We start from the raw sequence: 25,367 nt of genomic DNA, 5'->3' as shown, positions 1-25,367 counted from the left end.
AAAGCAGGTGTCCTGCTGTAGCTACACTCGCACCCTGAGCTGCCACGTGTTCGTGTGTTCAGCTGCAGAGTCTCATCAGCTTGTGCTGCTGCCTCCCTGCTGAAATCCAAAACACAGCCAGCACAGCCTTCCTGAGGGTATGAGTGAGCCAAGATCCGTGCTGCTGCCATGCAGTACGTGTTGGATATACTGCACTAGGAGCTGTCCTCTGAGACTTCCTCCAGTTGTGGCAGTTAAAACTATGCATTGGAACTAAGGTACATTGATACACTTTATTAATAGTACTGTGGTTTCTCTCTCCAAGAATAACTGCTGAGGCTTCAAAGACACTACTCAGTCAAGCCACGCTGGGTTTCACTCTGAGATCATAGGGTCCAAGCATTAATCCAGCACTGCCAAACCTACCAATAACCCAACTCCCCAAGTACCACATCAACTTGTCTGTTAAACTTCCCCTGGGATGGGGTCTCCACCACTGCCCTGTGCAGCATCTGCCAGGGCTGGACAGCTCTTAGAGTGAATAAATTTTCCCCAATATCCAATCTAAACCTCCCCAGGCACAGCGTGAGGCCGTTTTCTTTTGTCCTGTCCCTGTTCCCTGGAAGCAGATCCCCTGACCCACCCTGGCTGCCCGCTCCTGTCAGGGAGTTGTGGAGAGACAGAAGGCTCCCTCCGGAGCCTCCTTTTCTCCAGGCTGAATTTTCCCAGCTCCTTCAGCTGCTCTTCACCAGATGTGCCCTCCAGACTCTTCCCCACCTCCCTCCTCTGGATATGCTCCAGGCTCTCAATGTCTTCCCTTTCATGAGGATTTGCTGATGAAGATACGAAACAGGACTGGGAACATCCCCAGTGACAGGTGGCCAGCTGGAGGTAACTCCATCCACCACCACTTGCTGGAATCAGCAGACATTTTGACTTTGTCTAGAAGTTTTATTTCAAGGAATACAATTGCTTTGAGTATATTCACAAGAATAAATATAAAATTCTTCTCTCCAGAGCAAGAAGACGAGTTTTTATAAAAATATATCTCTATCCCAAAGAACCACTTAGGTGGGATTCCCTTTAGGAAATATCATTTGATAAAAAAATAAAACACTGAAAATAAAATGCTTGACCTATGCTTATTGAATCACCAAACAATTGAAATTTTTTAAAGGTTATAAATATTGTAAATATTATTAATAAAAATAACATTTAAATAGACAGGTAGTCACTGAGTCCATCCAGATGAACAAAACACTGCAGGAAGTCACAGCTTCTCCTATAGCGCACCAACTTCCTTGTATTCACTGGTGTTTGTTTGTCTCCTCTTGTTGCGGTACCTGAAATAGCAGAGAGACGTGAATTCTGGAAAGCCAGTTGCTTTTGGAGAGTGATGGGGAGTGGGGGGCAAAGGAAAGAAAGAAAAAAAAAACCATACGAGCTCCTCACATTTGTTTTAAATCTCTAGCCGCTGGGCTCTCTCTGTCTGCGCTTATTTCCAGGTCTGACATCACTTGAATGCAGTCTCCTTTCTCGACTCTTCACTGACAATTTCACATCTGCATTACAGTCTTCCTGCTGGTACTAGGCTTGTCTTTGAGAAATCCTGCTGGTTACCATCTAGCTGCCTACCAGATCCAGGAAGCTGAGCTCTCCTTCTGGACTTGTTCTACCTCCTCAGCCCTCTGACAAATGCTTACCAGCCAGTTTTTAGTCTGGAGAATGATTCCTGCTGCTTTGGATCTGTTCATGGAGAAGAGTACTGTCCCCCATGGTAAAGCTGATAAGGCAGTGCTCATGATATCACACTCACCACAGTAACATACCAGATCAGCAAATCAGCTGGTAGAAATCCAGCTGCTCTCCAGCCCCTGATGCCTGAGGGAATGGCATTACCAATGAAAGAACTCAAATATTCCTATTCCCTGCCTGCTCTCTCCTTGATCTCAACACACCCTCTAAGCCACATACGAACCAACCTACAGAGCCCCAGTGTGAGGGCAAACAGGCGCTGGGAGTGCTGCCGCCTGGCCTGCAGCCTGGGCCATGCCACACTGCCAGCACGCTGCCTGTGCCGAGCGCTTCAAGCACAGCTGAGCGGGTCTGTGTATGGAACTGCCCAGTGAGTGAGGTGTTCCAGGCTACACGGGGGTGCTCAGAGGATGCCTGCCACCTCCAGCTGGCTCAGCCTCCCAAGCCACCAGGAGCGCGAGTCTCACCTTCTGCAGATGTAGTAGCTGGCGAGAGAGAGGGCAGCGAGGAAGAGCAAAACCACGATGACGGTCAGTGCCACGTACTCCTTGCTGAGGGGCTGCCGGACGAGCTCCGAGTGCACGCACCGCACTCCGGAGAAGCCCACGTCACACCTGAGGGTGAGAGAGGCACAATCAGAGATGTGGCGTGGGGTTACACCTCAGGAGCTCACAGAGTGTCCCATGCTGCTGGCCTGCTGTTTCCTCAGGGACGAGACACTTAAACTGATGTAACTGAAGCCCATGTGGTCCTAGAGGCGGCTCTAAACTGATCAGGTAAATGAGCAATACCCTTAAAAATGCCTAAAGGATCTTTATTTCATAGGTTGGATCAAAGGAGAGACCTTGGTTCTGTGCCTGAGTTCTGGATCTCATACTAGTATAAACAGAGATGATCAGGGAAGCCCATCAGAAAGAATGTCCCAAGTCTAAGCTGGGTTGGTCACTAATTTCAGGTGTCTGACACTCTCACAGAGATCACTGGAGGCAGCACATGTGCTTAACACTTCCTTAAATGCAGCTGAGCATTATAGACATGGTGCTCCTCTTCACTTTCTTGTGAGCATTTAATACATGGCTGGATTGTTTTTTCAGCTAAGTGTCAATGGCAGCCAGAGCAAAGTTCACTTCAAAGCCCACCTCAGGGAAATCTGCAGGATGAGTGGGGCCTGTCCATACCTGCAATAGTGCTCATCCAAGTCCACGATGTACACACACTGCCCATGGAAGCAGTAGTCCTTCATTTCAGGCTTGCATCTCGTTATCCCAACTTGGGCCACACGTGGGCTGTTCTCTGTCTGGACTGCAAAGACATTTCATGAGTACCTCAGGATGTAAGCAATGCTGCTCAGAGAAGAATCATTCCCAAGGGCACCTCAGTGAGACTGCCAGCCCAAGGAAGATGGGAACCAGAGATCTGTTATTTACAAAGAGCTGTGCAGTACTTACTGAGCGCTGTTGTGCAGTTCTCCATTTCACCAGGCCCACATAAAGGGATCACTGTTGTGCCCAGGACTGCTTGCAATAGGTAACCTATGAGAGAATAAAAACAACAGTCAAAACTAGATGCATTTTGAGTTAACTATTTAAGCTGCTGTAGTAATTAATCTAAGAAGAACAGAAACTTCTCATCATGGTAGGGAAGACCTGAAGTTGAAAGCTGAAAAATTACAGGTCTGAGTGATGTGCTGCCTACATTATATACAGCAGCCCAAAGAAACATCTCTGAAATACAAACTTATAATGCAGAACAAAGACTCAACAGAAACCTGGTGTCTGTGACCACCTCTCTCCCACACTCTGAGTGAAACCGGGCAGGAAGAGGCTAGGAGAGATTATGGGGAGAGGCAGGAATTAGGCCATTTGATGATTATGTTAGGTTTCTGACTGGTCTGGCATAGCACCTGTGCAAGGGAAATAGCCAGGCTTCCACAATTAGGCATGACAGTCCAGCACTCATCACAGGAGGAGTCCTTTTGCTGATCAAAATCAAGATATCCTTGACTCACAACAGCCCACAGGAAGAGTATTTCCTAGGAATCTGCAAGTCAGTGCAGCTGGTGACTCAGCACACCAGGTCAGTGCTGAGCCAGGCTCAGCACCCCGCCACTGGCTTGAGAGACCACAAACTGCTCCAAGTATGCTGAACACAAAAGCTGCTCTTCACTAGCAAAGAACTTCCTCAGCCCTCTCCTCGCTGAAGACAGCTGAAGGGCTGGACAGTTCCTGCACTGACACCCACTCCTTTGGCAGTTCCTTGGTTAAAAGCCCGCTTGCAAAGCCGCTAACACGAGAAACCAAACACTCCTCATCTGCCCACGGGCTTGGAGAGGTTACTGACCACTTTATGGACACTGGGCCACTGTTACTCAGCAGAACACCAGAGAAAACAGGCACAGCTTTCAGGTGTTCTACTAGTTAAAAGAACATTTGCAAATAGGATTCAAAAGCCAGCACAGGTGCCTGTAGTTTCATGGCTAGTCCATGAGGAATAGTGAATGTTTGCCCCAGCTGGCCATGAAATCCACCTGGCTAACACTCCTCCTGTGGTCACAAATTAACCTGCTCATGAACTGCTTAGTCATCAGCCCCATTCCACGGAAGTCTGTAATTTGTATCTTTGGGCTGTTTGCCTCTATTAACTTGTTAGGTCATGCATGTCTAATGGAGGGAGTGTGCCTCCATAATTTCCCAATCATTCTAATTCAACTCCAGTTATTAGAAAGTCTCATTACATCTCAGGGTTAAATCTAGTAGTGGTAATTTATGGATTTCCGGCAGCTCATCTGCTTCTGGGTGATCAGTAGCCTTCCTTTGTCCTTCATTCCAGCTACACACAAAACCAGCAGGAATATCTAAGAGGGACAGGGCTTCTTCCTGTGTTTGGGTTTTTAAAAACATCATTCCTCCTTCTCACCTCCCTCTGCAAAGCTAATAAACCAGATTTCCACCAAGCTCTAGGAGAAAGAACAAAGCCCAGGTCCCCCAGAGCCAGAGCAACAGTAACAGATCCATGATACCTGTACCAGCTGGAGCTGGCATGACTCAGCAGGACCTGCCTTTCCCTCCAATGGGGCAGGACATGCAAGTTTACTTTCAGGGTGGGATTTTTTTTTTAAGTGGCAGTGTGCTCACTGTAGATTGCCTCAGCAGCAGCAGTAGTTTAACACTTCTGTGAGGCCAAGCTGAGTTGCTAAAACATAAGTTCAAGTGTGTTAAAGGAGAGGACACCAGCTGTCAGACAGTGGCAGCCCAGGGACCTCGGGTCCCAAAAGATGCTGGAAAAGATTTACCGAGCCAGTTCTTCTTCCCAGGAATTAGGGGGATATTTCAGGAGTGCTCCAAGGACTAAGCTGCTCCCTTCGAAGGGAGGAGCTGTGGCGCAGGACAGCTGTGTCCCACTAAGGATACATCATGTCACAGAAAGAATTAAGGACAGAAATTAACAAAAGTCAAGGCTAAACCTACCAGAGGTATTCCAGACACCCACTAGTTAAGCAGATGGATTAAGCCAGCTGAGGATCTCATGCAGCCTACTCATTTCTGTCACAGTTTGCACGCTTCCTTGACCTGGGCATAACCCGAGCAGCTGCTTTTTAAGCTGAAATTCCCAGTTGGAGACTTAGCAGAACTCAGCTTTCGCACATGAGAAAACTCCAACCAAAAGGCCCATGGAAGAGACAGGTCAGCTCTCCTCTTGGCTCCAGAAGGAAACACGGCTTTCCAGTTAAAGCCCATAACCCAGACATCTATGGAGGACAAATTAAAAATAACCTCCTCCTCCAACACTGCCCAAGGGCTTTCCCAGTCCCAGCCATGTGCAGGGGCCTCCTCCATCTGACTGCAGGCTCTCAGGGCTGGAAAGGCTGGATTGCAGACATGGATATTTGCTGACACCCAGCAGTATTTGCTGCTTTTGGGCAAAGTTCTTCCTATTCTGCACTGCTCTGCTTTGCCCTTTCCCCCATGCACATATTTCCACTCTGACATCACTGGAAGGATAAGGGATCCACACACAGCAATGGCAAAGGAGAGCCTTTCCCAGGATATTTATCAGATGATGCATACTAAACACAGCACCTGGGAGAGGTTATATTTTTATTCCTTCACTGTTCATTAAGCAAACACAGGGTACAAGATAAGAGTAATGAGATGGTGGATTTTCATCTGTGTCTTGCAGGAATGTGAGTGTTACATATCACATTCCTACATCATAATCCCATCTGGCTTCACAGGTATTCCTGCAAGGTTCACACTGACAGCACTTACTGGAACAGGAATAATGCTGCTGCTTACTTCTTCTTCCATAAGGGAAGAAAGGAAAATGAGGGCTGGTGACCAACTGCCTTTGTTTCCTGCAACCCCCATCAGAGACAACCCACAAAGGTTAATCATCAGTTTGCTTACTGTGAGCCAGCTGTAGTTTCCAGTGGCAGGATGGTTGCTAAGGATAAAGGATGCACATGCGAGATACTCTAAACTGAGGACTACTCTGTGGAGGATTTACACTAGGGGAACTGTCAAGGTTCTGAGAGCTCAATCATTGAGATGGTTTCATCTGTCACCGAGATTGCCAGTCCTGTACTAATTCACCTGAATAGTGCTACCTCCCATTTGGCATCTCTGCAGTCTCTCTGCCACAGCAGCAGCACCTACACCCTCCGCATGGGTTGCACTTCCAAAGCAGAGGTGCCCAGGTGACATTCACCTGAAGGATCTCAGCCCATTTTAACTGCAAAGACAGATCAAGGTGCATCCCCATCACCTGATTTTGGACATCCAGGAAATGTCTTAACTGTCTTCTGTCTTCTTTGGGCAAACCAAATAGGGAACATGGAAGTTAGCCAGTCTGTCCCACTGGCTTTGTGAGCATCCCTACTACCACTGTTTAATTCCAGAACCGCAGACTCGCAGCTGTGGATATCCAGGATCAGCAGCCCTGGAAACATCAGTCTGTCATGGGAAGACTGGTGCTCCAAAACTGCTATAGGCCCACAGGATCATCTTCAGCATTGTACCAGGACTTACCCTTAGGCAGAGATAATGCAGCTATGTGCACCCAGTCATCCCAGCAGTGCTTCCACCCCTCTGGAGACCTACAAACCACTGATCTTACTCACGTGCTGCCCCTGTGCTTGGCCACAATGCTTCCCACCACTTGTGTGAGGGCTGAGGTCCCTATGCCACAAAAGCAGAAATCCCTTATTACTTCCAGCCAGACACATTGACCACTAACACTTTCCCCATCGTCAGACACAGCGATCTTTATGCTGAGTCAATTTGCTGAGAGCCAGGAGAATTTGACACAGGAAAACATAAGGACAGCAGTCCTGGAACAGCCCGGTGAGTGTGGAGGTCCAACGCCTGCCTTCTCCACTGAGTGGGCGTTACAGTGAGCACAAGGAGATCGGTGCCAAAGCTCCTGCAGCAACTCCCAGAAAAGGCAGGGCCCTGGTTTGTTCCCATCACCACCACCTCCGTGTGTGGCTGGCATAGCACTGTGTCCCCTCAGGAGTGAGTGACATCTCTCTCCCACCACTGCCTTGCTGCTGCCCAGTTCCAAGCCCACAACAGCCAGGATATGAACCTGGCAAGGACTGTCACTTCAGTAAGGCTTCAGCCATTCAGCAGGGAACCTCCTCCAGTCTGGCATAACACCAGTGCCAGTCTTCCCAGAAGCACCAAGTTCTGCTTACACTCCTGCCCTGGGAGGGGAAGGCAGTAAAGTGCTCATAGCACTTGTTATGATGCCACCTAGCTATGACTAACCCATCCCTTACTATTAGATGTTGTGCCTGCCCCGGAAACAAAGAAATTCATATACAGATCCATGAAGACATACCAGTTCCTACCAGTGTCATTTTTGTGCAAAGCATGGCTGACTCACGGACTACAAGATGTTTAACCTGCTGTCCTGGCAAGTGAGATGCTGTGCAGCAGCTGTTCCATCAACTGTTATGGAAATACCTGGCTAAGATGAAAGACACAAACACATACTGCAGTGGGCTTAGAAGGAGAGGAAAACATCTGTCCCAAAAGAGAAGTCTTGGAGTTTGTCCATCAACTACGACCTCGAGCCCAACATCTTGAGTGTGAGAATATGCTTTGTCATTAAAGCAAGGCGTGAATGTGCCAGGTATCAGGACTTTGCTGCCCACAGAGCTCAAGTTGCCCAACAGGGTCAGCTCTCAGCAGTCGCCACCTGTCAGTGCCAGCGCCCCGTGGAGGTGTGTGACAAGGATCAGCTCTTGGATCACACCCAGGCCCCAGGACTCTTGATGCTCTAAGGATACACGTGTTCACTTGAGACTTTCAGGTAGCTTATGTCATACAATGGAGTAACACACTCCCAGCGAGGAGGTGGAGAAGTGTCAAGCAGAAGGAGGCCACAACCTGTTTTGTTATGATCAGGAAGTCCCTGCTGCCGTGAGGATTCACCCACTGAGCTCGCCCAGAGCATGGCCTGGGCAAAGGCAGCAGGACCGGGCTACAAACAAGACAGGTGAAGGTGAAAGAGAGCAGACTGCACTGGGAGCAGAGCTGAAGAGAAGAGAAAGAATGTCCACCTTCACTCAGTCACAGGACACACCTGGGCATCGCACAAGCAACAAAACATCCTGTAACAACACACCACAGTGTGGTGTGTGCTCTGCTCCTCAGCTCATACAATCCACCCGGGTACACCTGTCAGCGCCCGGGACTTCATCTCGGAGAGACACTCATCAGCTTCACCTGAAGGCAACCTGAACGTTATGCTTTGACGCAGATTTCCCAGCAGCCAAAGAATGCCCCTGTCCCAGGACGCAGCACCCGATGCCCTTCCAGCCCTTGCCCGCCGGAACGGGGACCTCGCCGCTTACCGAGGAAGAGCAGCAGGCTGCGGCCCCACAGGCAGCCAGCGTCCATCGCCCTCGGTCCCCAGGGAGCAGAGGAGGCGGCAGGAAGGCAGGCGGCGGCGGCAGGACCGGCGCAGCGGTGTGCAATCAGCCGGCCGGCCTGCCGCACTTTTATGTGTCCGCGGAGAGGCGGGGCCCGCCGCGGTGACACCCGGCCCGCCCGGCTGGGGGCAGCGGCTCGGCTCGGCCTCCGCGCTTCCTGCCTCGCCCCCCCCGGCCTTCGGGCCGGGCCGCCCCCTGCTCTGCCCGCGGGCGATGCCCCGACGGCGAGCAGGAACTGCGCCCCGGTCCGGCTTTTCCAGGTCCCTTCGCCGGGAGCGGGGGGGTAGCCCTGCCCTCTCCGGCCGTCGGCAGGTGCCCGGGTACATTAGGTGCCCCTGGTTCCAGCAAGTAGTACTGCAAATATTACCTGCGGCCGTAAAATTACCCGAGCCCTCTGAGCAGTCTAGCCCATGCGCTTACTTGCCGGGGCTGTGGATGCCTACGGCACAACCTCGGGACCGCTGTTTCTGCTTGCCCTCAAAGCATCCATGCGATGTGCAGTGGTAGGAGGCCCTGCAGACCCAGAGCCAGCTTCCCAGGTAGGCCCTGCCGGCACACAAGGGACCCTTGGGCCATATCATTGCCATGAACACCACCTGTGCCTAAACCAAGGTTTGGGAAACACCCCAGAGTGGGCAGCTGGAAACTTGCTGGCCTTATCTCCCATCTCCTGGCATTTCTGGAGTGACCCTCAGCACACACGTGCAGCTGCCAGGGAGCCCCGGAGCTAGGGGCAGAAATGGCTTATTAAGTTACAGCACAGGTACCAGGAATGCCAGCACTTCACCGGGCACCTGGGCTGGCCACAATGGTCTTGAGCTCAGAGGCTGTGTATGCCACATTCTCCCTCCAGCTCCTGGCCTCATCACGGCCCAGTAGCACAGGCAGTTCCTGGAAGCAACACCTCTATCAGTTATAAGATCTTTGAAAGAGCAGCCAACAGCTACTTTTTAAAAAATTCCTTTCAAGCATCCTGTTGAAGCCCACGCTCTCTGTCGCTATATTAGGCAAGACCTCATTCAGCAGTTACATCCCACCGTCAGATGACTGAGGGATCCCACCCACCAAATCCCTACTGCACACATTTGCCTAAAATATGAAGCGTGTTTCATCTCAACAAACTGCTCAACAATGATGATTTACTCCTTTTCCTTTTAAAGGAAAACTCATCTTCCCCTGCCTTACCGCTCTCCATAAAGGCACACTGATACCCAGTTTATTGTGGCACTGATAAACATATCTCACAGTGAAAGGAACCCGAGTATTGACACTGAGCTGCACTGCACCAGCCAATGACTCAAGTGTCCCTAGTTTCTCTGTTTTATAAGCAGTTATTGATACTGACATTGAAGAGAGGTAACTGTAGAAGATACTGCAGAACTCCATATACCAGAACTCCATGTTCAGAATGCAGTTCTAAGTAATAAAGACATTCATTCAGGGGGCTGCAATAGATCTGGTACTTACAAATCATACTCCTTATTTTCAGAGCATTTTCTTAGGTCTACAGTGGCATGGAGATGCTGAAGTGAAAAAAGGCAGCATGTTGCTACAGAATTGTGTGTCAGCACCACTTATTAATTACCTAAATGGTATGAGAGTTGGCAAGATAAATGTAATAAAGCTCGGTGTGAAAGTAGCATTTAGAAGGATGCCCTCCACAGCAAGTGGGACATGATATAGCTGGAATCTTTTTCCAAGTCCCCCTTTTTCCCCCTCTAATTAGTCATACCATGCAGATGGTGTCTTTTTTGATGCCGCATGACTGTTTTGGTTGCTTCTTTAATTTGTGCTGATCCCCCTTATTAAGGATTTTATTGTCTGCTCGTTCAGAGATCATAATGAGTAAAGGAAGGAATTGCAATTATTAGCAACGTGTTTCTGTGTGTGGGCTTACAGATGCCTTAAAAAGCAGCATCACCGAAGAACTTCCACTTTATAATTAATTTTACCCTTAAATTCCTGTGTGATTTATCCTCTGAAGGGCAACATTTAATTATAGTCTTGTACACCGGTACCCAGATACCGAGTAACGCTGACACAATTGGAGCAATTCATTGGAATTTCCTCTTTCAGATCTGAATATATGGAAAACAAGTATCATGGACACATCTTTGTTTCATCTTTCTGTAATGTTCTTTGTTTCACAGTACCTGATTTCGCATCCGTCATCCCCGCGTGCAGCTTTCACCATCCCCTCCTCCACGTGGAGGCTGCTGCTTGGGGTAAGGCTGGCACACACCTTAAGAGCCAGTTTTCCAAGAGGCCTTGCAGCATCAATGGGGTCATTGTAAGGCGGGCTCATTGCATCCCACAGGTCCCGGTAGGAGCAACAAGTCTGTGCAATGCTGCAGGCAGCACTGGTTGGGCAACAGAGCATCACGGGTGCATCTCTGCTGCTGGCCTCGATTTCAGCCGGGGTAAACCGGCACGCCCAGGGCAAGGCCCCCATGGATTTGTGCCCCTTGGCACTCCACCAGTGAGGACCCCCCTGAATGCTATGATTTTGGGATTTTTTTCTTTACAAAGTGTAACAAGAATATGAGGAAGTGTTCAGGACCTATGTGAAAGACTTGCTTGCTTTTATTACCCTGCACTGCCTTAATAACCACCTTTAAAAGAAAACCTCTCTTTACAAAGTACAGAGGCTCAGCTGAAGTCCTTGCTTCAGCTTGCTTCAGTCCCTTGCAATGTCTCAAGCATTCATCTCCCCTTCTGGGACAGAGCAGCAGATTCACAGCAGTGATTATTGCATGGGTACAGACTGAGCCTTGTCTTTCTGCAGTCCATCAGTGATGGCGCACAGCACTTTCTATGAACAACATGCCCTTTTTGATTTAAAGAGGAAAAAACACAGCCTAAGTGTGTATTTTTCTGGGGTGTCTGTTTTCCTTACAGGGACTTGCTGTAGAAGAATACATGTGTTCACAGCAATGAACACAGCCACTTTATCTGTGTGTTTTTACATACCTAGAGCCATACATGGCGAGTGTCTGTACCACTTACTTTAGCTGCCTTCTGTAGGGCTTGCACCCAGTTTTATGCATTGCTGCTGTGGGCATGGATCTGCATAGGTTTAATCTCCTGAAAACAAGACAAATTTGCAAAATCAACATCTTTTCTTGCTAGAAAGTATTTTTGAAATGGAAAGAAAATAATTCCTAGTCTTGCGCTGATGCACTCATCACTGTTATGCACACATGCCGAGTAACAAAAAGCAGCGATTTCATAAAATAATTGGGAAAATCATCCAGAATTTTTCAAACAGCATGACTGCACATGTCAGTACATCCGTAAGCAGACCTACATACAGCAAGATTTCATTGCACAAAATGAGAGATGCTCAAGAAATACTCTCAGAAGGTCAGACATCAATAGGCATGCACCTCACTCTTGACAGCACTTTCATTTGAACTACACAAGATTAATATTACATTCCCAAAGGGATCTAAAAGGCAAGTAGATGCGGCATTGGAGTCACAGTTCAGCAGTGAGCTTTGCAGTGCTGGGGGGAGTGGTTGGACTCCATGATCTTAGAGGGCCTTTCCAACCGAAATGATTCCATGATTTTGTAAAAATCATAAATGGTAAAAACCTTGAGGCTCATGGGAACACAAATGCCCTAAGAAGGGAATGTATTTTTAACTGGAATACGTAGATGCAACCGGCTGGAGGAAATGGAGAAAAGAAAAACCTTGAGCCAAATTACTCCGTTTAAAGGTCAGTTTCAAATTTGCTGTGAATGCGAGGGGTGAATTAAACAACCACTCTCTCCTATAAACTACGAGAGTTCAAATTCTGCACCCGGGGCTGAAAGCGGCCGATGCCTCTTCCTGTAAACACAGCATGAGGTCAAAGTTACTGGACAACACAGATGTTGTGCTATTAAAAATAAAGAACAATTCCCCAAATTCATTGACTTCTTTGCCAACTTCTTGGGTCAGCAATAACCAGCAAGTCACAAAAGAAAGGGAAAAAAAAAAAAACCCAAGCAGCTAATTTTCATCCATCTCAGAAGATGGCATTGAAAAGGGAGACAGATCTCCCAGTTCATGCTGCATTCCTCCCTGAAGGGCAGTTTTTAAAACTTCATTCTCCTGGCTTGTATGACTTTGCCATTACTCTCCCCTGGGCAAATCCTGAATGGCTCAACACATCTCATGGACAGCAAGAACTCCTTAATGCTCAGCTGGTGATTTCCCTTTCCTAATTACAGCCCAGTGCTCCATGCTGAGTGATTTCTTTGCCTCCAAGGGGTTGAAGCCTTTCTCATTTGTGGAGTCTTTCCATGGTTTCTGCCTTTACTCAGTGCTAAAAAAACCCATGCCCTTGCTGAGAGTGGTATCAAGCCAGGTCTCCTGCACATCACTGTCCCTATATCTATTAATTGTTTCTCCTTGCTTTGGGTGAACTGTTTAGAACAATTACATAGAATAGAATAATAGAAGGACAAAGCTTGAAACAAAGGGGATTTCCCCACAGCATGTAGTAGGTTGCAAGCAAGCTGGGAAGAACACCAGCCCCTTACCCATCAGTCCTGTGTGCTGTTCTGTCCATCAGCATCTCTTTTGTGTTTATAAAGTCATCTCTTCCACAGAATTTCTCATTCTCCAGGGACAAGGATTAACCATTGAGAGAAATAATATATGCAAAGGTGAAGATTGTCACCATGTGCACACATGGGTGCATCATTCATGCCCCTGATCAGTGGCCAGTAGAACTGAAATTCCTACATGGCAGCATGCCCCTGGCGGACAACCGTATGGCCCACCCACTTGATGGCTCTGCCCAGAGAAGGACATCCAGAGAAGGACAGTGAAATGGTGGCAAACTCACTGCGATGGGGACCAGTGCGACTCACCAGCTATTCTCAGGTTTTCTGCACAGCAGTCTCTCTTGGCTGTGGGCTCCCCATCTCTATCTTCCATGCCTCTCCTGTACCTCCCATGGTGCCAGCATGGGGAAGACAAGAGAAACACACTGTCAGTGAGAAGCACAGACCTGCTGAAGCACGGCACCAGCCTCTAAGGCCTGCACTAAAGCCTGAGCAATATGTGGTGCACACACACCATCAGTAGAGCCCCTGACTCTCCATTGCTCCATCTGGGAATCTTGGCAGTCACGTGATTGTGACTTCAATCCCTTTGGCAAGCTTATTTTGGCCCTTGATAAATATTTTGCTCTTGTATCTCAAGCATATATGAGCAGAGGAAGGGCTGACTAGCGGGCTGTTTCCCTGCCTGCGCTTGGCCTGCTGAATCCAAAGCTGCACTGAGCTGTGACTCACCACTCACCCTGCTCCACCACTGGAACTTCAGCTGTCCACAGACTCCGCGTTTTGGCTGCAGCACAGCAGTGACTGTCACCTGCACGCCAGCCGTGTCATTAGGGATGATGGAGTAAACAGCAATCCACCTGAAACCAGCTCAGCCAGCACATGTTCCAGAAACCAAATCTAGGAAAGAGCCACAGGTCTCTGGTATTTGTTTGGCCTGGTAACCAGCACTAAGCACTGGAGCAGATGCACTTAGTGGAATTCCCCCATCCACTAGCATTATGGGACACTCCCACTACTGTTCTGATAATTACTGTTAATCATTACTATTACTGAAGTGACAAAAAAAAAAAAAAAAAAAAAAAAAAAGGATGTGAGGATCAGGCCTTTATTCTTTATTGTGCTGGCTGTTGTCATGCAAGGTGATGAGACAGTCTGCCCCAGGGAGCCTATAAACACAGGTGCCCAATTCATCACTGCAGTAATGTTTCAAACTAGGACACTCTGGCCCCCAGTGAAGCTCTCCTACAACTCCAGCAAAAATAATCCATGGCACTCCCTGCAGCTCACATCAGCTGGGAAGCTGGGAGCCAGGCTGGATATCATGCTCTCTGCCTGCAGACAGATGCAGGCAGAAGGGAAAGAAGCTGATCAGGAATACTTTGACATTGCAACACCCAACAACACATTTCCATTCGGTGTTTTCCCTGACTGGGCCCAACCTGCTATAAAACTCCATATTCTTTGATCTCCAGTGAATTCAGTACTGCCAACTCTTGAGAGCCCATGAGTCACATGGTATGTGGAAACCTCTGGGGTTTGGGAATGACCAAGACTACGTGAAATCATCCTCTAGTCACCTTCTCCTCCCATCAACGATCTGAACATCATCTCAGGTATCCAAGTCTCCTTGGACACCGTTCCTAGGTTACACACAGAAGAAATGGATTAGCCAACTGGGTACTGACTGGAAGCCACAGGGAAGGACTGTAGGCCTCAGTGAGGCTGAGAAGGGCAGGGAGAGCTCCTGCACAGGTGGAAACCATCTGCCTACAATGATGATTTTCCTCCCATTTATGCAGGTCAGACTGCCATCAGCTACCAGGAAAGGAGACAGGCCCCAGTTCTCTGGTCAGAGCTGGCTGTTCCCCAACCTCTCCAGAGTGCAGTCTGGATTCCTCCCACACTAAAAAGCAAACTAAAAGGTGTTCAGTGCCTTCATGTGTCTCTGCTCTCTCAGCAAGGAGCTGTAGGTTTGCCCAAGGGCCAAGGGGAGGCAAAGGCCCAGGCCCCAGGGAACTTCTCCTGTCTCTCCATCCACAGGTTCAAGGGTTCTGATCGTTTGAGGAGCAAGTAGCAGATGGGACAAAATAGGAATCTGCAACTGGATGTCCTGGGGGCAAGGTGGCAGTGGCCAGTTGGCTGACCGTGCCACTTCCCGCATAACTCCTCTATCTACGCATCCACCCCCTCGTCCTCGTTCCTGCAGCTTAGCATTATTTAAGAGAGGCAGGAGATTTACTTTATGACACTGGGAGCGCATGCGTGTAAATCAAGTGGGACAGGACAAAGGCCAGGGCTGGGTTCAATTAGATCAGCGATGTTATTAAATTAACAACAGCACTGAGCTATGGCTGGCAGTTCTTGATCGATCCTCCTGCAGCCAGGGTCATTGTCCTTCACAGAGGAAATTAAGGGCTAGGGAACAAGGATGAATTAGCCAAGGCTGCCAACCACAAATCTGGTCTCTGAGCCTCGTTAAACTTCTGAACAACAATAGTTTCTCTACAGGATTTTCAACAGATATCCCTGAGAACCCCTTTTTCATGAGGCTGCATATCAGATGCTCAGGATGAGACACCTTTGGCCCCTGACTTGCACCTTGCCTACAGCCGAGATCACCCACTCAAGCATCACACACTCACTTTCCAGCTCCACACCTGGATTAAGCTCCCCTGTCCAAACCTCCAAACCCAGCACACAAGCAGCCGGACATCAGCATGGAGCCCATTAAGCACAGGAGAGGATCTGTCTCAGGTGAAACATGTCAGACCTGAGAGCCTGTGCGGACACAGCTCTGCTCTTCTGTCTCCATCCTGCCTCCTCAACCCTTCCCCCTGTTTTGTTCCCATAACATTCCCCTTTGTGAACCAGGAGAGAGATTTCCAGGAAGAGGTACAGCACACAAAGCTCATTACCCATCTTTCCAAACCAGCCACTCTAAAGGGCGCACAGGTTAACTAAACTAAACCAGAGGTCTCTCTGCAAGCCCTTTCCCAGCGTCTCACGCTCCACCTTATGCAACACGCTGCGCATCACTGCGCGCATTTAATTACAGCGGAGCAGCTTTGATTGCCGTGTCACATCATCAGAGTGCCGACTGCATTGCTCGTGTCAGAAATGTCTTTTACGCACATCTGAGTAACAGTGGAACCTCTGGGCAACGGCCTTCAATTGTTTACATGGCTCCCATAAACAGGATATCACCAATTTGTAAATATCCTGTCAGAAGCCCCTCAGCTGCACTTGACCGGTTTGATACATGCCCGTCTGCAGGGAGTCTGCCTCTCTCTCCTACGGCTTCACTGGTAATGTTGCACAACCCCTACTGACCACGGATTGCCTTGTGGTAGCACATTTCTCTCTCTCAGGATTTTTCATAGAGGTGCACAGAGAGAAAGAAAGAGAAAACAATTTCTATTTCTGCTCCTTGTTTTTCTCATGTAGAATGTGCTTAGAGAATTGTTTACCTAGAGTGATTGCTTGATTGGATTCTGGTGAGAATTGTTTGAACCTGATGGTAAATCAGATCCACCTATGTCTGGACTCTCGCAAACAGGGTCACAAGTTGTTAGTAATTACATATAGTAGTTAGAAAAGTAGGTATGTAGTTTTAGTATCTTCCTTTATATAGTATATTAATGTATTATAGCATAGTTATAATAAAGAAATAATTCAGCCTTCTGAACTGATGTTAGACATCATCATTTCTTCCCACTGGGTTCACCTACATTTTACAATATTGCCTCTCGTGGTACACATCAAGACTTCTACTTTGTGGCTTCTACAAATTGTTTGGAGAGTTAGTGCACTTGGGGAGCATTTGCTGGGGAATTTTAAGTGAAAGGAATGATACGTTACTGTTGGCATTATTTCCCAGAGGTTTACGCTGTGTAGTTCTCACTCAGGTAGAGAAGGCAAGGGAGTTACACTGATGGAATGCTTGTTGCTACATCTTACCTAGAGGTAGGGCTTTTTTTCTCTTTCATATAAACCATCTATTCCAGCTAAATGAAGGCAGTGACACATGGAGAAAAATCTAAATTTTCTTGTGAGTTTCTTCAGTGTTGCAAAATGGGGTTTTTTGATGGTCAATAATTAGATACCTGTCTGTAATATGCAAATTTTCTGCAGTAAATCCAAAGATAGCTTTCAAAAAGAAGTCATAACACCAAACTCTTATGTTTTGGCAGTGCATCTCAGGATAGAACTTCCTATCAGAGCTAGAGAGAAGCTCAAAGTTCCCTGTCAGCAAAATACTTTATTAAAAGCAAGGCACACCTATCCTGGCTGGCTCATATTTGACTAACTGGGTAGCCAGCTCTGAGGGATGGAGGAATTGCTCTCATGCAGAGGGAAACTCCAGCTTGGAAGAAAACAGAAGAGCAACACTAAGAACTCTTGGTGTAGAAGTAGAAGCACCAAGTTGAGTCACTGTTCATTCACATGTGAACAACCCACTACTGGGAGTGTGCTGAAGCCAGGTAGTCTGACAGGACATCCCTAGCTCCAAAAACAAGTGCCTTGAAGAACTGTAACTCCAGGCTACAATCATGGTAGCATCAGGTCAGATGCCAGCAAAGCATTCAGCTACTTCCCCCAGACTTTGGCTAAAAGGACAAGACTCATTCTATGTCACAAGCAAGAAAAAACTGGAACCAGTCTCATTTCAGTCTAATTCCCAGCATAACCTCAGTGGTGTTCCCAAAACCTTCCCAGACAGGACACCATTTTCTTCTCCTCTCCTCCTATGAGTGGCACAGACTGCTCTGGTGTCATCCCTACTGTCACCTGGAAATGTCAGGCCTGTGTTACACCCCTCTAACCCATCATTACCATCACTGGAACAGCAACAGCCGCACCTGAAATAGATGTAAGCTGTAAAGGAAATTGTCAGGAACTTGTTTAATTTAAAACAAGGGGCAAAGGAAGCAGTGTGAAGTCCTGACCCTACTTGTTCTAAGGTAGATCACTGCAAACTGCACTATGAACTCAGCTGGGATCCAGATTGCTTTGCAGATAGAGCAGGAGGAAGCTGTAACTTACACCCACTACAACTGTACCTACAGCCAAGGAGCGAGATAACTAAATGCCCTTGGGGAGATATGAGAGGCATTTGAAGCATAAAAATTGCTTACCTTTCCCTTACCAGGTAGGCAGATAAGCACAAATGTCTCTGTTCAATAGTGCCTGACAGTCTGATGCAAGCCCTCAAAAGCAAAGAAAATTTAGGCACAGAGTAAACTATGGTGCAAGGATGTGCATCCCCAGTGACAGAACATTCCCCATTATCTCCAAAATAAGCAGTTCCAGAGAACTGCCCGAGTTGGTAGAGATCATGGGCCCAGAGAGCGTAGGAGAGCAGAGGCTGGTGCTTCTGTGCAGGGCACGGAGTCTGCGTGTTTCACACGGGCATTCCCAGCTTCCCAGGTGCTGCGCCGCGTTCAGACTTTCAGTCACGTGGCTGCTGGGACACACACAGCTTACCGCATGCTAAGGGAGGGCGGGAGCAATTTGCTTTACTGCTCCTGCCAAAAGCCTCTATTACCGTATGCTATGAAAGCTCTGGAGAGGCAAAACATTCCCAAAACCACTTTATTAAAATTAGTAACACCCGAAACTTCCCCCAGTTGTTTATGGATGGCAGGGCTGAAGGAGGCAAGAAGCAAAAGCAGAGGCACAGAAGGCTCCGCTTTTTCCCTGCAGTGTGACAGGCCAAGGGAGTCTTCAGATAATTTCAGCTGGCTACTGAAACGTTGTCCACTTCCCCCAGAGGTCATGCTGGGAGCAAGACTGGTTTTCCACCTACAGACGCAAAGTGTTCTGTATGGACTAAGTGTCGGTTTTCCATACCCCAGCATCTCTGAACTACTTCAAAGGCTGTAACACTTTCATCACAGTGGCATCCTTGTAGCTATCTGGATATTTATGTGATGGCAGCACGGAGGCAAGCACAGGGTCTGCAATTTATCGAACATGTGCAGAGGCAGGGACTCCTGCCCTTCTCATGGATCATTTCCTCTTTGGATGCTGAGCCAGAGCAGCACTGCTGCCTCCCAGGCTCCTGTTCCTTATGCTGCAGTCCTGATCCATACTGCAGGAGAAGGGAAATTTAAACATGACCACGCAGAGAGATTTAAGCATGGAAAACCATCAGGTCATTATATTCCCATGCCATGACCACTGTCCCTTGAGGCTCCTTCTCCCAGGACACATCAGGCTCAGCCCAGCAATCCGTACTATTCCCTTTGCTCATCCTTAGCACAGGCTAAATCAACATTTCCTCCTGCCTGACACCCAGCTAGCTTGTTGCTTTACAAGAGACAGGAGCCACAATCAAACTCAAGCCTCTGAATTAACAGGCCACCTGAAGCAGATCAAGCTGCTTTTGCACCATCTCACTCTTGGTGATATGTGGAAACCTCTGCTTGGACTTCTTTGGCAGTGACTTGCATTAAATCATATGTAACTGTTATTTTGTCTTATTTATATTACTTGTAATTCCTATCAATCATTTCTATCATAATTTTTGCATTCTGCACAGGACCATAGACCCTGGGGGAATTTCTGTGTGGAAAGGACTGGACTAAAGCTCTGGTGCAGAATAATAAGATGGAGCAGGCCCTGATCTGCACCTTTTGCATACAGACCTGCCCCTGTGCCAGGAGAAAGGCCCCCACTCCAAACCCTCCATGGGCCGCAGGAGGGACACGGCCCGTGGCTCAGGGTGGTCCAACTCTCTCCCACAGTGGTAGGGTTTGGGTTTCCCTGAGCTCTTTGAAGGATAATGGAATGTTTTCTGCAGGGCTTTCTGCATATGTACTGATCTGCATGCACCCAAGCTCTGGGTCAACAAAGATTATTTTTATGAGATACAACACAAACTTGCTGTTCAACATTACCAAACCACCTGATATCTAGGGCAGAGCCCCAGCTCTTCATCAGTACAAGGTATGGTATGCACATTAAAGTCTGAGATTTTTTTATCAGATGCATGCAGGGCACTGCTGTCAATATTTGACCATGTCACCTGGACAATGATCACAGAAAATATCATTTGGCACAATAGGAATTAGGCACACAGCTTAAGTGCTGAAGGAAGGATGTGCAAATAATGAAGCAATGAACAGTCTCAAACAAATGTATTCCAATGTTTGGAAGACAAAGAGAATTTGTCTCCCACCTGTGTCATGTTTTCTTTCCGTGCACATATGCAGAACTATTTGTATTGAGAGAGAGAGAAGCAGTCTGACTCCAATTCATTGAAATTATGGACAATGCACAGTCCCCAGAAACCCTGTGGCAACCCAGGACTGTGCCTATACCCACACACACAGACACTGGGCCAAGTGCCCCTGAGTTTCCTCCTCCACCCAGGGTTTTTAACTTTCAAGTAGCATTCAAAGCACATGCTGGTACTGTTGTCTTACTGTTGTCACATTGGCTTGTATCTCTCACCTTGTTCTTCTTATGTATCATGGTGCTTCTCACTCAAGAAACCACCACAAACAAATAGGAATTTTTAAGAATGCCACAGCACTAAAAAGCCATAAACGCCTAAATAGCCACAGACTGAAGGCAGTGCAAGTAGTCTGAGTCTGCACCCACTGAAGACAACAAATGCTTTATTACAGCCTGCAGCAGGGCTTGGAGTTAGGCCAGAGCTGATTGGGAAAATCCCAGAGCCCTACTTTATGATTAATTGTCTTGAAAAGCCTTCAGTGGAGCCATTCCACCAATACATTTCACAAATCCTTAATAATTTAAAAAGGAACCAAACTAACCTTTACTTGGCATCATCTTAAAAACCCTTTTAAAGTCCTTTCAGGCTGAAATTTGAATGTGGCACCTGAATTACACAAGGGCACCTGCTTCTGGCTGGGAGGCACCTCTTTTGGGTAGGCCAGGAAGGATGAGTCTGAAAGGAACTCTGCTGGGCCAAAAGGAAAAGGTCAGGGAGGAATGCAAGGGGACACCCAACTGGGTCCGACCACCCCTAAATTCCTCACTGTCATGCTGAGGTCACAGACACTTCTGTGCAGGTCTTGGAGTGTGTGTGTGTGTTGGTGTAAGGGCATGCCCTTCCCCTGCGTCACTCTCCATTCTTCTTGGGAACAATCAGGAAGAAACTCCTAGTGTTTCTTGGCTCTTGCACACACTTTTCACGCACAGGGGAGCATCTAGCCCATAGAGAACATTTTTTTCCTGCTGTAATCTTGATGGAAAACGTCGTTAGTGATGGAGAAAGGAATTCAGGAGACGGATGAGAAGTGCCTGAGGGAGAACTTTCATATCTATTTGCACAGGAGACGTCATGAACATGCCACCAAAGAAGTCAAGAGAAGCATTAACAAGGCAAGGGGAAAGGGCAGGAGAATTTCCTCTCTTTCAGCTCCTTGGGAGTCCTGACTGTGTTTCAGGGCATTGGTTTGCTCTGGCAAACCTGGATGGCCTGAAAGGGCACTGCAGCAGTCATGCATCCTGAAACACAAGGCAAATTAGGCTACTGAAGTACCGGGTCAGAACTACAAAGACTTATACCCAAAAACTCGGCACCTGAGATGCTGAGTTTCCAAAAATCACAAACACAGACAAGGCCACTTGGAGGCCCTCCTTGAGTTTGCTTGCCTTAAGAGCATCCCTCCAAGACACACCCATGAACATGCAATGACATAGCCTTCAAAAGAAGGGGGAAAAGCACAAAATTCTCAGCCAAATCTTGCATGTTCTTGCACGGCCTGTAACTCAAGGTCCTCCTCCCATCCTGCCCTGCTTCCCCTGCCCAGAGGTAGCAGATCAGAAATGCACTCAAGGGAAGCGCTCGGGTCCTCCCTGTGGCAAGGCTGCCACATCTCCCTGCGAGGCCCAGTTGTTGCCGCACAGCCTTTGAATTTGACGGTGGCTTCTATTAAGGCAGTTCCTGGAACAGTGCTCATGGCCAAACCTGCTGCCACGCTCTGTCAAACGGCCGGCACAAGTCAATAAAATTCCATCCATCGTGGGATTTGCCATAACAATGGGGAACAAACAGACTTAGCCTTATGCACTGAAATGATGTCAAATAAATTAGCTTTGCCCGAGTTACTCAGACATTCTTGCAAAGCTCGGCCCTGTCCTCTCATGTCTCAAGCCTGGCTGTGCTGTTTGCCAGAGGGAGCTGTGGAGCAGCCTTCCTGCACAACAGCCTTGGAGAAGGAGGAGAAAGGAAGGGTTCTTGCATTTCCTGTGGCCCCCCAAACAAAAAAAAACCCTAAATAATATATATTTTTAAAAAAGGCAAAGAGCATAACAGATTTGGAATGCCATGGCCCATGCTCTCACACTCCTATAACCGGATCATATTGTTCCCCTTGGCTTGGGAAGCTGAAGATGATGGCAGATGAACCAGCACACAGCAATAGTGCTACAAAAACTGGGCTTCCACGAGCATGTCAGGCCTGAGGCAGCAGGTGTGGAGCTGCCTGTGACTCCCAGCTCTGGGCTCACAGACATTTCTTGCCTAGGAAGCTGTCCCATGCTGGGCACCTCAGGCTGGCTCTCCATCAGCCTGGCTCCTATCAGCCAGGGGCAATGCTGCCATGGCACATTTTGGTCAGTCCTGGCCAGGAAACACACCTGTCATTTGAATATCAGGTATTCAAAATGCAGTAAACTGTACTTCTGCTTATTAAAGGACTAAATTCCTTCACAGAGAAATGCCACTAGGGAATCTATAGAAGGAAGTTTCTTTGCCAATATTCACCATATAAATTCAACAAGAAGTTTTGATTAAAAATTAGCATTTAAGTGACTCAGCCTTCGATATGGAATCAAAACCTCACCTTTGGATATCTAGAACCTTTTTATGAATTAGAAAACTGAGCCCAGAGCTAAAGCAGGTGACCATTCACAGATGGCCCTAATTCCACAACAGGGCAAAATCCCCAAACCATCAAACAGAAAATTCCCCCAGAATGGCTATGAAAGACATGCCTCGACTACCAAGTTAAGCTCATCCCAAACTGCTCCAGAGAATAAGCATTTAAAGCAGTTTTAACCGTAGTTTGTCTGTGAAACTCTGTCTCATGGGCTATTTTTATGTTTATACTTATGAAAAATTGAATTAGAATTTTAATTTGACTTGAGCAACCTCTCATTTAGAGGTTTGCTTGCCCAGAGGCCGTGGGCTTCATACCAAGTCAAGCCCTACTCTCAGCTAAAACCAACCTGTGCCCCAGCTCCCAACCCCGGCAGCCACACAGAGGGAGCTCTTCCCATCTGTGCAGCCAAGAGCCAGAAGGGCCCGGAGCAGCAGAGATCCCAAAGCAGCCCAGTGAACAGTTCCCTCTCGTGCACACCTGCTCCAGCTCGCCCAGGTATGCTGCTCACAGAACTTGCTCTCGCTTCCACTCAGTTCAGTGAGAGTAGGAGCAGCCCCAAGTCTAGTCATAGTACAAGATTTTATTGCTGTCATGATAATTAATGACTACTTACACTGATATTTTAATGAGTACCTGCACTTTGTTTTGTTTGTTCCTTAACTGGGTCATAAAGGAGGAGTCCCAAGCGGTTTCCTGGATTTGCAGTACAATAGGGACCTCTACAGGCGTTTCCCTGTTCTGAACAAGGCTCAGGACAGGTAAGAGCAGCCACACCAGAGCTCTGTGACACACAGACCACAGAGCAGCCAGCACTGGGTTCATGGCAGCATTCACTGAAATCAGCAGGGCTATGAAGACCCTGCCTATGACAAGGCTGGAGCTGACTGAATCCAGCCTTCAGATTATTTATTGTGCAAATTGTCTGCTTTCAAACACACTTTGCCACGATACTTTTCAGCATAGCTCTAAAAGTTAAAACACAAACAGTAAATCTGCACTCATATCACACGAGAGAGAACTGAAATGAATATTCAAAAAGAAACTCTTGCTGTTTGCCATCAAACATGCGTCTTACCAAATGTGACCCCTCTTTGCCCTCTCTCAACACTTACTGTATTATTGATCTACCCAAGCACCATTTCTTGAAAGAACTCGCAGAAGAATGATCTACTTTTTAAAAAGGTTTGAAGTCTGACATCTCTCCATCATGTGGGTTTAATCCCTCCTTGTTTTAGTTCTCCACAGAACATCATTCTTAAAGCCTTGCTTCCTAGGGATGGTCTAAAGGCAATCCATTAAGAACTGCAGCCTTTCGGGGGTGACAGGAATTATTCTGAACTTAATTATGAAATCAATCACATTACCAAATTAGCTTTCTCGTTGTGGGATGCTACAGTGTATTTCATGGACCAGAAATGAAACAAAACATGTAACAGGTGTAAAGAATTACAAAGCTCAAAGCTTGGCTGAGAGGAATATGATTTTTTGGGTTTGATTTTGGTTTTGGGGTTTTGTTGGAGGTGGAGAGGAAAGTTGGAGTGGGTTTTTTTTTGGGGGGGGGGAGGGTCTTGTTTTGGTTTCTTTTCTTGCATGAAGGTGAGAGTCACCAGGAAATGACCAGTTTCACAGCTAGTTCTTAGTACACAAACACAAGGCAGGGCTGCACTGCTGCAGCAGCACGAATCAGATTTGTGCTTTTACTGTAAGCAGGGTGGAGAAGAAACCCTGGTGTGTCATTATCCAAATATACTGTGGGTTACTAGGAATAAGAGAAAATCTCCAAGGAAAAACTGTCTCCTAGCTGCATGCCAGCCACCAGTGTGCCCCAGCCAAAAGGTGGGACAGGGACACTGTGCACTTGGAGCATCAATCCAGCTCCTTACACTTCCCTCCAAAACCAGATCAAGTGTCTTGAAAGCCATCTTTTCCCCAGGCTTGCATCTCACTGTTCGCAGCAGACCTTGCTGGGATCAGGGAAACTGCAGGCCACCCACACACCTGAGCAGAAAATGGGAGTTGAATTCAGGGAAGATGTTCCAGCAGCAACCCAGCACACCAGCTACAGATGCCAGTGAAGCCGGTTCAAGGCTGGGTGGCTCAAGGGCAACTCAGCTTGAGAGATGTGCTGCAGGAAAAGCCAGTGTGGTTCCACTAGCTTGGATCACTGATAGGGCAAGTGCTCCGTCCTTCAGAAAGGAATATCCCAGTCTTCGATAGCTCTGGCTTGGCCCTGCTGAGCTGCTGCCTCTCACAGCTGAGGCAGCCCTGCCTAAAAGTCACA

The 25,367-nt window shown here is 47.7% G+C and overlaps 1 protein-coding gene across 3 annotated transcripts; it reads right to left on the bottom strand.

Annotated features, from left to right (window-relative positions):
- Positions 1-909: 909 nt before the first annotated feature.
- Positions 910-13,774, bottom strand: EREG (epiregulin). 3 transcript variants are annotated; one of them, XM_068188156.1, is made up of 5 exons: positions 13,533-13,774; positions 3,183-3,266; positions 2,913-3,036; positions 2,202-2,348; positions 910-1,322 (listed from the first exon to the last, which is right to left on the bottom strand). In XM_068188156.1, exons 1-5 carry the CDS (start codon positions 13,597-13,599, stop codon positions 1,262-1,264), a joined length of 483 nt encoding a protein of 160 aa, XP_068044257.1. In that variant the 5' UTR covers positions 13,600-13,774; the 3' UTR covers positions 910-1,261. The 3 variants fall into 3 exon arrangements, with proteins under 3 accessions (XP_068044257.1, XP_068044259.1, XP_068044258.1); XM_068188158.1 differs by lacking the exon at positions 13,533-13,774 and adding an exon at positions 10,825-10,858; XM_068188157.1 differs by lacking the exon at positions 13,533-13,774 and adding an exon at positions 8,594-8,712.
- Between the last annotated feature and the right edge of the window lie 11,593 nt (positions 13,775-25,367).

This window comes from Anomalospiza imberbis, chromosome 4, assembly GCF_031753505.1.
Source record: "Anomalospiza imberbis isolate Cuckoo-Finch-1a 21T00152 chromosome 4, ASM3175350v1, whole genome shotgun sequence".
NCBI classification, from domain to species: domain Eukaryota; kingdom Metazoa; phylum Chordata; class Aves; order Passeriformes; family Viduidae; genus Anomalospiza; species Anomalospiza imberbis.
This window is presented reverse-complemented; position numbering and strand designations above follow the sequence as displayed.

Bases quoted from the DNA above. Each gene is read 5' to 3' on its own strand.
- EREG (XM_068188156.1), bottom strand. From the start codon at position 13,599: ATGGAAGATAGAGATGGGGAGCCCACAGCCAAGAGAGACTGCTGTGCA. The intron at 3,267-13,532 runs GTGAGTCGCACT...ATTCTCTCATAG, and splicing joins AGAAAACCTGAGAATAGCTG to GTTACCTATTGCAAGCAGTC. The intron at 2,349-2,912 runs GTATGGACAGGC...TCTCACCCTCAG, and splicing joins TTGGATGAGCACTATTGCAG to GTGTGACGTGGGCTTCTCCG.